Source organism: Oratosquilla oratoria, chromosome 30 (genome assembly GCF_046742065.1).
Source record: "Oratosquilla oratoria isolate Oo_2021 chromosome 30, ASM4674206v1, whole genome shotgun sequence".
Taxonomy (NCBI): domain Eukaryota; kingdom Metazoa; phylum Arthropoda; class Malacostraca; order Stomatopoda; family Squillidae; genus Oratosquilla; species Oratosquilla oratoria.
In genome coordinates this window covers 9,649,642-9,662,697 of record NC_134806.1, presented here as the reverse complement: position 1 = coordinate 9,662,697, position 13,056 = coordinate 9,649,642, and the positions used below count along the sequence as shown (strand labels likewise).

The 13,056-nt window shown below is 41.1% G+C and overlaps 1 protein-coding gene across 4 annotated transcripts in view; it reads right to left on the bottom strand.

Annotated features, from left to right (window-relative positions):
* Positions 1-13,056, bottom strand: part of LOC143041011 (armadillo repeat-containing protein 8-like) — a 108,107-nt gene that overhangs the window by 28,208 nt on the left and 66,843 nt on the right. For all 4 annotated transcript variants that reach the window (XM_076212556.1, XM_076212555.1, XM_076212557.1 and 1 more), the window contains exons 13-14: positions 10,494-10,640; positions 6,615-6,781 (exon numbers count right to left, since the gene is read on the bottom strand). In XM_076212556.1, the coding sequence (XP_076068671.1) occupies positions 6,615-6,781; positions 10,494-10,640 (314 nt within the window). The remainder of the gene's footprint in view (positions 1-6,614; positions 6,782-10,493; positions 10,641-13,056) is intronic.

The window sequence follows — 13,056 nt, the reverse complement described above, 5'->3', positions numbered from 1 at the left end:
CAGCATTACACTATCCAACAGTAACACTACACGCTCTCACGCAGCAATAATCACAACAACAGATAATCTACCCTCAAACAGACAACAAGCAAACGCACTCATACGTCATTTTGCACAGACAAGCCATCTCACTTCTCACCCTGACGACCGACGCACCATTCAACGTAAGAAAGACTTTCCCACAGACTCAGACTATATACCCTTCATAGACAGTCAGACAAAACTCATAATACATAGTCTCAAGCACTCATCTGCCTGTGGCCCTGATAACATAAGCAACATCCACCTAAAACACATTGGACCACAAGGTATACACGCACTCACAAACATTGCAAACTACAGCTATTCACACAACACTATACCCGACATCTGGAAGCATGGTAAAATAATCACCATTCCAAAACCGAACAAAGACCCAACAATCCCAACATCGCACCGCCCAATCACACTTCTCTGCACCCCCTCTAAAGTCATTGAATGCCTAATACTTCAACTTGTCACACCACATATTCCCCTTGCTGACTCACAACTCGGTTTTAGGCCACTACACTCCACAAACACTCTTCTGACAAACCTCACACAAAGAATTTTAGATGGCATCAATTCAGATAGGCCCCACCAAAGAACACTTCTTATAACATTAGACATTAGTAAAGCTTTTGATGCTATCCCCCGCCACAACCTAACAAATAAAATATATAATACAGACATGCACAATAACACCAAAAGATGGCTGGCCAATTATCTGGCAGGTAGGAATGCTTACGTGTCATATAATGGCCAATCATCGCACATCAGAAACATTAAGAACGGAGTACCACAGGGCTCAGTTCTATCCCCCACACTATTTAATCTATACATGCATGACTTACCCACGCCAGACACCTCAGAAATACAAATCTCTTCCTACGCAGACGACATAACAATCATATGCATACATCATAACACAGACAAAGCTGCAGAAATAATCCAGCCATACCTTGACACACTCAACACATGGTTCATCACAAACAGACTCAAAATAGCTCCAACCAAATCTACAGCAACACTTCTCACAAACTGGACAAAAGAACACAAATACATACCTCATCTCTACATCAACAACACTCTAATACCACACACAAACACACCGAAAATTCTTGGTGTAACATACGATACATCCATGTCTTTCAAACAACACATCACAAACATAAAAAACAAATGCACACCCAGACTTAACGCACTTAAGTCAATCACTGGAACAACATTTGGACAAAACAAACTAATATAACAATATACAAACAATGCATACGCTCAGTGTTGAATTATGCGAGTCCTGCATGGGCTCCTAATCTCAGTGAGACACACCACAACACCCTTCAAATCATACAAAACAAAGCCCTAAAAACAATTACAGGCTGCACAAATACAACACCTACAGACCATTTACACCATGAAACAAAAGTCCTCAAAGTCAAGGACCACCTCGACATGAGAGGCACACAAACACTTGCCGCAGCCACCACAAACACATTACACCCACTACACTACATAGCAGAACACCCACACACACCAAGAAACATTAAAACAACACCCAAAGACCTTTATCACGCGCAGATACTCTCTTCTCTTCCTCCACAACCACCAAATACCAGCCTCCGGAAACATATTCATAATCATATCACTCACCGCTCCATTAACACACTGAAAGACAACACACTGTTGCATGCCAGACCCCCTGATATCCACCCTTCTGAATCCTCTCTCCCACGAAAGGACAGAGTCCACTTGGCCAGACTGCGGTGCGGTCACCACCCAGCACTTCTAAGCTACCAGAAGAGGCTGGATGACCGCATTGTAAACAGCTGCCCAGGATGTAACACTTCAAACCATACCATACAACACATAATGGAAGACTGCATTATACACAATCATGCACGCAAACAACACAACATACACTCTATAAAGGATTTGTGGGAAAACCCAGTTTCGGCTGTGGCATTCCTTGGGGAGACGGGACTGCTCGGACAGACAGTCTAGGGAACGACAACAACAACAACAACAACCAGATATAATGGTTCCTTCAGCACAGACTGGAGGCAGAGGTATCGGAGAGGGCGAGGTGGTACAGGGCAGTCACCGACTACGAGCCCCTTGTACTTCCTCGCTCCACACCTAGAAAAGTGGAAACTCTGCTCTTCTGTCTGCGGCTGGAGGACCGTTGTTTCTGGCAAATAAAGAGAAATCCAACACCTGAAGAAAGAGGATGCCATCACTGTAGCCACCCTCGAGCATAACCTCCAGCATTGCCCCGCAATTGCTTTTCTGAGGAGAGGGCCCCCGACAACATCTGAGGGTCTTGTGCGCCGCCTATGCAGCCACCTTAGCAAATCTGAACTGTGTTGGCTGGTGGAGTGTCAGCCCCCCTTTTAAATATTTTTCATGATTATTATTATTATTATTATATGTACCAACAGCACTGTATGGGGCAGAAACATGGAACATAAGAGAGGAAGAGAGAAGGAGTTTCAATGTGTTTGAGATGAGGTGTCTGAGAAGTATGATGGGGGTTACTAGGCTGGATAGAGTGAGAAATGAGGAGGTGAGGAGGAGAACGGGGGTGGAAAGGGAGTTGGGAGATAGGGTTGATGAAAGAGTATTAGGATGGTTTGGACACATGGAAAGAATGAGTGAAGAAAGACTAGTAAAAGAGGTGTGGAAGGCAGATGTGGAGGGAGTGAACATGAGGGGACGTCCTAGGATGAGGTGGATGGGTGGGGTGAAGGGGGCTTTGGGGAAGAGGGGAATGTCTGTTGAGGAAGGACGGAAGAGGACAGAAGACAGGGGTGAATGGAGAATGGTTGTATATGGATGATGTTGTGATGCATGAAGTGGAATGGGCAAGGGGATGGGGGGTGAGGTAGTATGTGTGAGCAAAATTTGACGCACCCTGAAGGGATTTCTCCCCGTCTTCTCCTTTTATGCATGGGAGGACGGAGAGGGGGGTTGCCGATTTAATGAAGCGGCCTTGCTGTGGATGTGCTGTGTCTTGCGACACTGCTTCTGACCCAGGGCAGTGGACAAGAAGCAGGGATGACCCATCATCCAGGAGGTGCTAAGATAAGAGGGAGAGTGGAGGGGTGTGGAGTGTATTCAGGGTTGGAATGGGTGGGAATGATTTTATACCTTTTTCTTTTTGGCTACCTACCTTGTAAGGGGGAAAAAGCCTTGGTATATATACATACATTGATATTGTTAGAAAGGGTGCATTCACCATGATGTGCATACATATATCACATAAGTATGCACATCTGGTAGATGTATGAGTGGGCATGGCCAAAGCCACACACTCTCATACATCGAATCATCCTCCAAACGGGCTAGCCAAAAAAGCCCGTGGGAATTCTATTCCCAAATTTCTTAGAATAGAATAAGTAAATGCATGGGTAATGGATCGGTTATTGGAGATGGTTAAAGAAAATGGAGAAAAATGGGAGATAAGCCAGTTGTTGTTTGTTGATGACATTGTGCTTGTAGCAGGATCAGAGGAAGGATTAAGGAAATTAGTGACGGAGTTTGGGAAGGTGTGCAAAAGAAGGAAGTTGAAGATAAATATGGGTATAAGTAAGGTGATGAGATGTACAAGGGGAGAATATGGTGGCAAATTGGAAGTGAGTACAGTAAAACCCCGATTATCCGAAAGCGGATTATCCGAAAAACGGGATTATCCGAAATTTATTTGGATAATGCAATTAAAATTAAAAAAAATTCTATACTAAAACATTATAAAACATCAAAAACATGAAAATAAATAAAAGTAACTACATATGTACTATATTAACACATTTAAAATTGATAAGAACAGTTAAAATGAATACGTTTTAAGCGTACTACTTTGTTTAGCATAGCGTGTGTTTGTTTGGTTTCATTGTTTACATCGTCAGTCGGCGGCAGTCGTGTCACAGAGTTCACACTGGGCAGTCGCGTTCTACCTGTGCTTTGACCTCACTTCTTTCTACATCACCATGCCGAAAGAAACCGGGAAAAGGAAGAAAGTCGTCCTTACCATACAGCAGAAGCCGGAAATATTGGACAAGCTGAAGGCGGGTCAATCGGGAACGTCCATCACCCACGAATATGGCATTGGGAATGCTACTGTTACGGACATCAAAAAGGCAGGGCCACAGTTAAGGCAGTTCACTCAGAAGCATCTCCCAGCTGTCTTCCACCACAAGAACAAAGATTCAGGACCGAGGACCATGAAGCTGGGTAAATACCAAAACCTAGACGAGGTGTTGTTCAAGTGGCAGCAACAGCACGTATCTTCCGGATTGCCAGTGCGGGGTGTAGATCTACAGTCTGCGGCGGAAACCCTGGCAAACGATTTAGGTATTAATGACTTCAGAGCTTCTTCTGGGTGGCTCGTTAGGTTCAGAAAGTGTAATCTTTTAGCAAACAAGAGGGTCTGTGGAGAGACTGCTAGTGCTGCTATCGATGTTGTGGAGCCTTTCATTAACGATTTTTGGAAATTAGTGAGTGACGAAGGACTGCTACCCCATCAACTCTACAATTTTGACGAGACCGGACTATTCTGGAAGGCACTGCCCAACAACACACAGGCAAGCACAGCTGTTAAGGACGCGCCAGGAAGGAAGCTGGACAAGGGCCGCATTTCTGTCTTGTTTGGCGCTAATGCTGACGGTACACACCGGGTTACACCAGTTGTGGTTGGGAAATCAAGGAGGCCCCGTGTGCTGAAGGACTGCATGGACCACCTGCCTGTCCACTATTTTTCTTCAGCAAAGGCTTGGTTCACCTCTGGCATTTTCAAGGACGTGTTTCACAAGATCATTGTCCCTTCCATCACCAAGCACCAGATCACCGAACTGAAGACGACACCACACAACGTGAAGGCTTTAATCCTCCTCGACAATGCCCCTGCCCACCCTGCCAAGGAGGATTTAGTGTCACGAGATGGCAGGATCCGTTGCATGTTTTTGCCCGCCAACACCACCTCAATCATCCAGCCAATGGATCAGGGCGTCATACAAGCAGTAAAGATGCGCTACCGCCAGCACTTTATGCAGGAAATTCTGTGTGTGACGCTCAAGGGGGAAGAAGGAGACACCAGAGCCCAGAGGACAATAGCAAACCTCAAGAGGTATAACCTGAAGAGAGCAATCTACAACCTTGAGAAAGCGTGGAAACAGGTGCCCCCTTCTACATTGGCCAATGCCTGGAATCCCCTGCTACGAGGCCATGAGGATATGCGAGAAGTGTTTGAAGGATTCGAAGAGGTGCAAGAGGTGAAGGAGGCCCTGGGTGATTACGAGACAGTTACAGAGGAGGACGTCCAGGAGTGGCTCACTGTGGATGAGGGGGACCCAGGTTACGCTCTCCAATCAACCAAAGAAATAGCTGAGGAAGTGATGCACGGCCATGACAACGATGATGATGATGACGACAACGATGATCCTTCTGATCCTTCCATGTCTTTGGCAACAGTCTGGTCCCACATCGAAGGAGTGCTTCAGTTTCTTGACCAGCGACCCAGGGACATTTCAAATAGCAATCAACTGTACCCGATGATGCGAGCAGCACTGAGTGACGTCATCGAGAAACAGCTGTCTTGCACCAAACAGACTTCTATCACCTCATTTTTTCGGCCAAGAACACCTTCATCCACCCAGTCTTCTCGCCCTTCATCAAGTGCCTCATCCTCCTTGTCTACCTTTGATTTGGACAGTGAAGATGGAGCAATGGATGACCCTTCCTTCTGATTCCACCACCAGGAGGTGGGGAGTGGAAGGGTTGTGGAGTGATGGTGACGGAGGCGGGGAGTGGCGGAGTTGCTTTATTGTGTTCGTCAGGATAGTGGAAGATATATGTATAGAATAATTCTTGTTCTCTGTTACGTATAAGGTATGTACGTCAACACGAAAAAAAAAAATAAAATAAAATAAAAAATTGTGTTCCATCCACAACTTGAGACTGATGGAGAGAGAGAGAGGGGGGTGGGGGAGGAAGGCACAGGACACACACACACACACAAAGTATGTCAACACGAAATATATTTCTGATAAATCTGGATTATCCGAAAAATCGGTTTATCAGAAAGAGGCTTCCCCCCTTTCGTTTCGGATAATCGGGGTTTTGCTGGATTAAGGGAGAAAGACTGAAGAAAGTGAATAGCTTTAGATACTTGAGGGTGAATGTGGCAAGAATGATGCATTATTTCTTACTGAGATGGGGGGGGGGGGGGAAGGCCCTTCATCCACAAGGGGAAAAAAGATTTTTAAAAGGAAAAAAATAATGCAGGATGGGTGGGGGTTGGGTGGATGGTATGTGGATGTCTTCACTAGATACATCCATAACAAGGGGACAAAGCCTTTTGGTATATATATAAACAGACAAAAAATTATTTTCTTAAGAGCAAAACTAAAGGTAAAGCTGATTACTGATGAACCCTATACATACCACTATTTTTCTGCGAGTACCTTACAAATGGTATTCACAGAATGGAGAATGAGGTATGCCTCTTTCAATACACTAAAATATAAGCCTACCAACATTAAGATAAAAATATATATATTTTTTCAATATATAACTGAGGAAAAATCTATTGGGTTAATTACCTGTCAAAAAGTGTTGTGTCAGATGTTGTCATAAGATTTTGAAGAAGTTTGTATACACCCATGTCCCTTAGCTTGGTCTGTCTCTCTGAGGCTCCCTCTTCTGCACTCCATATGAGGTTGCTGATACAAAATGTTGCAGCAATTTGTAGTTTCACATTGGGTATCACCTGTTAAAGAGACCAAGGAAATATCAGAGAAAAACTAAAAATTTAAAAGAAAATGTACCAGTGCTGCATATAAATAGAGTACTACTTATTCAATAACGATATGTAAATACTCTAACCTCCTCACTATCTCATGCAATGATTTCCCAGGTAGGTGTATGTCTGGGGTATGCAGGTAAAATAAAGAATCTGGAAATCTATTGTGTATTGGTTGTTTTGTGATTGAGGTGTACACCTGACCCCTGACATTTACAGGTCCCACATTTGCAAGTTTGCTTATTCACATTATATGTATATATACATACAGTCAGCACCATCAGAATTGGCGTGCATCATTTTCTACCCATCACATCATATTTGCACACAAAACAACAATTATAGACTTTATATTGGGTACTCTCTAACTTTTAGTATTGGATGTACCCTCCCTTATTGTTCAAGCAAGACCTGAGGTGACAGGGAACAGAGAGGGCAAGGTTTTGGAGGATGGATGGAGAGAAGTTAGTTCAGATGTTTTGAAGGGCGGCAGCAAATTTCAGCACACTGGGCTTTCATCAAAGCTCATAAATTTTCTATTGGAGTAAGGTCAGGACTGTTGCCTGGCCAATCCTTCGTATATTCAATTCCCACAAAATCCAGCCAATCAGTTACCAATATTGCTGTGTGAAGAGGTGCCCAGTGATGCTGGTACACTTCAGCTTCAGATGTTGAAGCAGTCCTCAAGATGGTCTTCCAAAAGCTCCAGATACCTCTCCTTGTTGACTGTAATGTTACTTGGTAAGACCACTAGCTTTCCAACACCGTGGTACCCAAAAGCCCTAACCATGACTGAGTCAGGGTGTTCGACAGTCCTCTCTCTGCACCTGGGGGAGTAGGGATCTTGACCACTGCATATCCTTATCTTCCCTCCTTGGTTCACAGTGATGGTAAAGGTGACCTCGTCAGAACATAACACTTTCTTCCACTTGTCCTGATCCCAGGCAAGGTATTTCTGGCAGAAACGAATTTAATTCTTCTTTTACCTGGCTGTAATATATAATCAGATTTCTTCGAGGTGTGCAGTCATTGTGAAGTAACACTGCATAGTCCTCAGACACATTGACTAGCAGTTGAGGATTTTTGCGTTTTAATTCTTTAACCGTAATTCGAGGTTCCTTATCAGCTTGGCATTGCATGATCTTCAAGGTCCTAGGCATAGTCTTATGAACTCCTGGCCTTTTTCTTGGGAGCTCTGGGTTGGTGCTGCCAGCACCACAGCAATGCTTGATTCACCTTTGCACAGAATGTAGTGGAATCCTGATGATGCTTGAAATTTCCTTGTTAGACTTTCCTCCCTTTACCTGGGTAGCAATACTTACCAGTTGGTCCTTCTTCAAGTCCTTTCCCAAGCCCACTGCTCAATGATGAACACAATTGTGCAAAGGAGCAAACAAGAAAAAACATATGATTCACAAAGAAGAGCAAAACACATCTGTCCACCACAAAGGCCAGTGGTAACTAATGATCTACTCAAGGCTGTGTAACATCATCAGATTCTGCAGGATGATCTTAACAAATTGTTCACGTGGTCAGTGAAATAGCAAATGAACTTCAATATTTCAAAGTACAGCATGCTAAATGTAGGGCTACACAACCCTGAAAATAGATATAGCTTAGATAACACATTTTTAGAGAAAACTGAGTGCAAGAGAGACTTGGGAGTTCTAGGGAGTCCTGACCTTAAATCCAGGAAACTGTGCATAAGCACCAGGAATAAAGCTAACAGAGCATTAAGTTTCATTGCTAGGACTGTTATGAACAGAAGTGCAGAGGTAATTATCAAACCCTATCTAGTGTTAGTTAGACCCATCTTTGACTATGCAGTACAGTTTTGGTCTCAAGTCTTATAGAATGGACATCAATTCTCTAGAATCAGTACAAAGGAGAATAACCATAAACATACATGAGCTCAGAAATTTACCTTATGAAGAGAGGCTTAGGCACCTTAACTTACGCTCTCTGGAAAGATGCAGTGTGTGGGGTGATCTAATAGAGGTGTTTAAGTGGATCAAAGGCTTTAACAAGGGTAATGCAAACACTGCACAGTCCTCAGGACTCACAGTAATGGATTTAAACTGTGGGAGGTATTGCAGATATATGGGATACGAGGAAAGCTGTTAAGAGCAGTCAAGAATTTCTATGAAAGTAATAGCGCTTGTGTTAGAATCAGAAATGGAGAGAGTGAGTGGTTTGATGTAAAGGTGGGACTTCATCAGGGATGTGTTATGTCACCTTGGCTGTTCAATTTATACATGGATGGGGTGGTGCAAGAGGTAAATGCAAGGGTAATGGGTCAGGGATTGGAGATGGTTAAAGGAAATGGAGAAAAGTGGGAGATAAGCCAGTTGTTGTTTGCTGACGACACTGTACTTATGGCAGGATCAGAGGAGGGATTGAGGAAGTTAGTGAAAGAATTTGGAAAGGTGTGCGAAAGTAAGGTGACTGAAATCCTACATCCTCACAGTGGTTACCATCACACTGGAGTACTAGGTTTTCAGTTGATGACACTCTAGGTAATGATGATGTGGTTTAATGTCACAAACTCCCCCCTATCGGAAGGCTAGGACAGTGCCCCTCACAGAGGGCTTTGTAGCGTGGAATTTAATGAACCATGCCCTTGGTTCAACTTCTGGTGGCAGGATTCGAACCGCCATCCCCTCGACCTTCGCCGCAAGTAACGACGCCCTAACCTGCTCAGCCAGCGAGCTTCCTAACTCTTGCTTTTTACCAATCCAAAATAACTTGGGGGCCAATGACAAGATGGCCCTGTAAGTTGGACAGAATTATCTCCCTGCCATTCATTTTCAAAAGCTCTCAATATAATCATCTCCATGGGGATGACACTTAGTCTTCAGACCAAGCCCAAGATCTCTATCAACTTCAAGTGTCTCTTCCATCTTTTCACATAAATAAGCTGACACCTAGAAATTGTCCCCAAGCTGGTGGCATACAAGCAATCCCACATTAATACAATGCAGACAGCTGTAAGTTCCTTCCTCCAGAGATCAATGGGATGACCCGAGGACCACTGCCAGCTGCTCTGGGGCTATGGTGTTCCATTCATTGAACCTCAACGCAGAATTACCATTATTATCAAAATGGCTTACAGCAGGGACCAATGAAAAATACCTGCTTGTGGTCATCCTGCAAAGTGGACAGTGGAATTGCCTATTTTCAAATCCCATCTATTTCCTCACTTCATCCATAGGTACAGCCAACATGTGGTCTCTAGACGAGGCCAAAGATCCCTATCAACTTCAATTCTATTTCTTCCACATTTTCACATGTGGAGGCCAGACAGATGGTAACTGCTCCCTTCCTCCTTACTAATTTCACTCAATGACATAGACAATCCTACATCAATTCAATACAAAAAAGTCTAAAGTTTTTTCTCACAGAGATCTGTGGGACGGCCTGAGGACCATTGCCACATGCTATGGGGCTCTGCTCCTATGGGGCTCAGTGAAACTAGCCATCAGTTATTACATACATACATATATCAAAGGCTTTTTCCCCCTTACAAGGGAGGTAGCCAATCAGTTATTACTATTATAATTTATAAAAAAGAGGTCTGGCTTGAAGATAAATGCATGTCTCAGTTGAGAGCTTAAGATACTGATGAGTAAGATACTACAGCCTAAAGAATATATTTAAACATCACTTACAAAATACTAACCATATAATTCATTAATTTCTTTAGTATGTCCTCATTGGACATAATAGCAGATTTTGCCATGTCTCCATCTGCAATATTGGCTAGAATACAGAGAGCCTGCTCTTTCACTTCAGCACTGTGTTCCCCTTCCAAGATTAGGATGATTGCCTGTAACAATACATAGTTTTTAGTGATAATATTACATATATATATATATATATATATATATATATATATATATATATATGTGTGTGTATATATATATAAATACATACATATATATATATATATATATACATATATATATGTATATATATATATATATATATGTATATATATATATATATATTACATATATATATATATATATATAAATATATATATATATGTACATATATATATATATATATATATATACATATATATATGTGTATGAATATATATATTATATATGTATGTATATATATGTATATATATATATATTTATATATATATACATATTACATATATATGTATGTATATATATGTATATATCAGACAATCTCCTTGACAGTAGCGCATGGGATTCGAACCCGATGCGTCTGGGAGTAAACTCCCAAGACACACTCGCCTTAGACCGCTCGACCACTTGAGTTTACTCCCAGACGCATCGGGTTCGAATCCCGTGCGCTACTGTCAAGGAGATTGTCTGATTGATGTCGCTGTTCACTAGCGAATTTCTCAAATATATATATATATATTACATATATATATGTGTCTTGCGACACTGCTTCTGACCCAGGGTAGTGGACAAGATGCAGGGATGACCCGTCATCCAGGAAGTGCTAAGATGGGAGGGAGGGTGGAGGGGTGTGGAGTGTATTCAGGGATGGAATGGGTGGGAATGATTTTATGCCTTTTTCTTTTTGGCTACCCCCCTTGTAAGGGGGAAGAAGCCTTGGTATATGTATGTATGTACACATATATATACATACATATATATACACATATATATGTATATATATATACATATACATATTACATATATATATATATATATATATATATATATATATATGTATATATTACATATATATATATATATATATATTACATATATATATATATATATATATATATATATATTACATATATATATATATATATATATACAAACATATACATATACCAAAAGGTCCCTTCTCCCTTATAAGGGGGTTGCTAACTCAAAATATATATACTAGGTATGGAAAAAAAAAAAAAAAAAAAAAAAAAAAAATGTTATCCCTTAAATTCTTGTTGTATATGAAAGACAATTTCATTAGCAACAAAATACTTTTTAAATTTTCTAAGTAGCTTGAAAAATAAGGGATACAATTTTTTTCAATTATTTTCTATCAAGAATTTTTTACTAGACTTTACCATAACAAAAGGTTAGAATTAAGGGTAAAGATTTTGGTAAAGAAATACACAGAAACTCTAAACCACTGGTCCCATTTTATTGAAATTTGGAATAATTGGGCTTTATGGGTCAACAAATTATCTGAGCATGTCAAAAACAATGTAAAATATCTCCATCATACCAAATTTGCCTTTCCATGGCAACTATTATGTTGTCAATTTAGAGATGATCATCAGCACATTCCAAACCCCTGGCACAATTGACATGCAACTTGGCATGTGAAGGTTTTATGGTTAAAAAAATTATCTGAGCATGTCAAAAATAATACAGGGCTTTCATTTTGTACTATTCTTACTAACACCTATCATGTTGCCATGGCAACTATTGTCAATTTTGAAATAATCATCCATGAAATCCAAACCTCTGGCCCAACTGACATGCAATTTGGCACATGAAGGTTTTATGGGTTAACAAATCACCTGAGCATGACAAAAACAATGTAGGACCTTCCTTTTATACTATTCTTACTAACATATATCATGTAACATGTTCCATCAAAGTAATGTATGCACAATGTAATGTATATGCAGCTAAAAGAACTCTACTATCACATTAAAAAGTGCATATATAGGTGCCTTAGCCTTTACCCTTAGATTGCCTCTCAGTACACTAACCAGTCAGTACTGCAACTATCCTAAGACCTAACTTAAATTTATGTAGATATTGGTGCATTATTTTTTACTGAAATAGAAAAAAGAATGAATTATTTTTACTTTGATGAATCACAATGGCAAAAGCCGACAAGGCCATGTTATCTATATATAATCATGATAATCTGAATGAACAGCCTTATTTCAGTAGCTTATGTCTATTATCATGAAACCAAGAAGAAAATTAAGTCTTGTCTCTAGACCTCTACTAGTCTAGACTCATGGTCATGGACATGGTCCACGACTGACCATCATTAATAGTTATTTCATATATTTGCTATCGTAGCCATAGCCAGCTATGTAATAGGCATAGCATAGCCTGTCCAACATCTTAAAATTCATACCAGAACGATGTATTAGTTGTCAACAACACCCTCTACGACTACGTACTACGACTACTACAAATGAGTATTGGAGAATCTCGATATGTCAAGTATGCATCTGAGCATCGTGATTGCACAGTCGCGCTATTTCCAATGATTTGAAAGTTGCT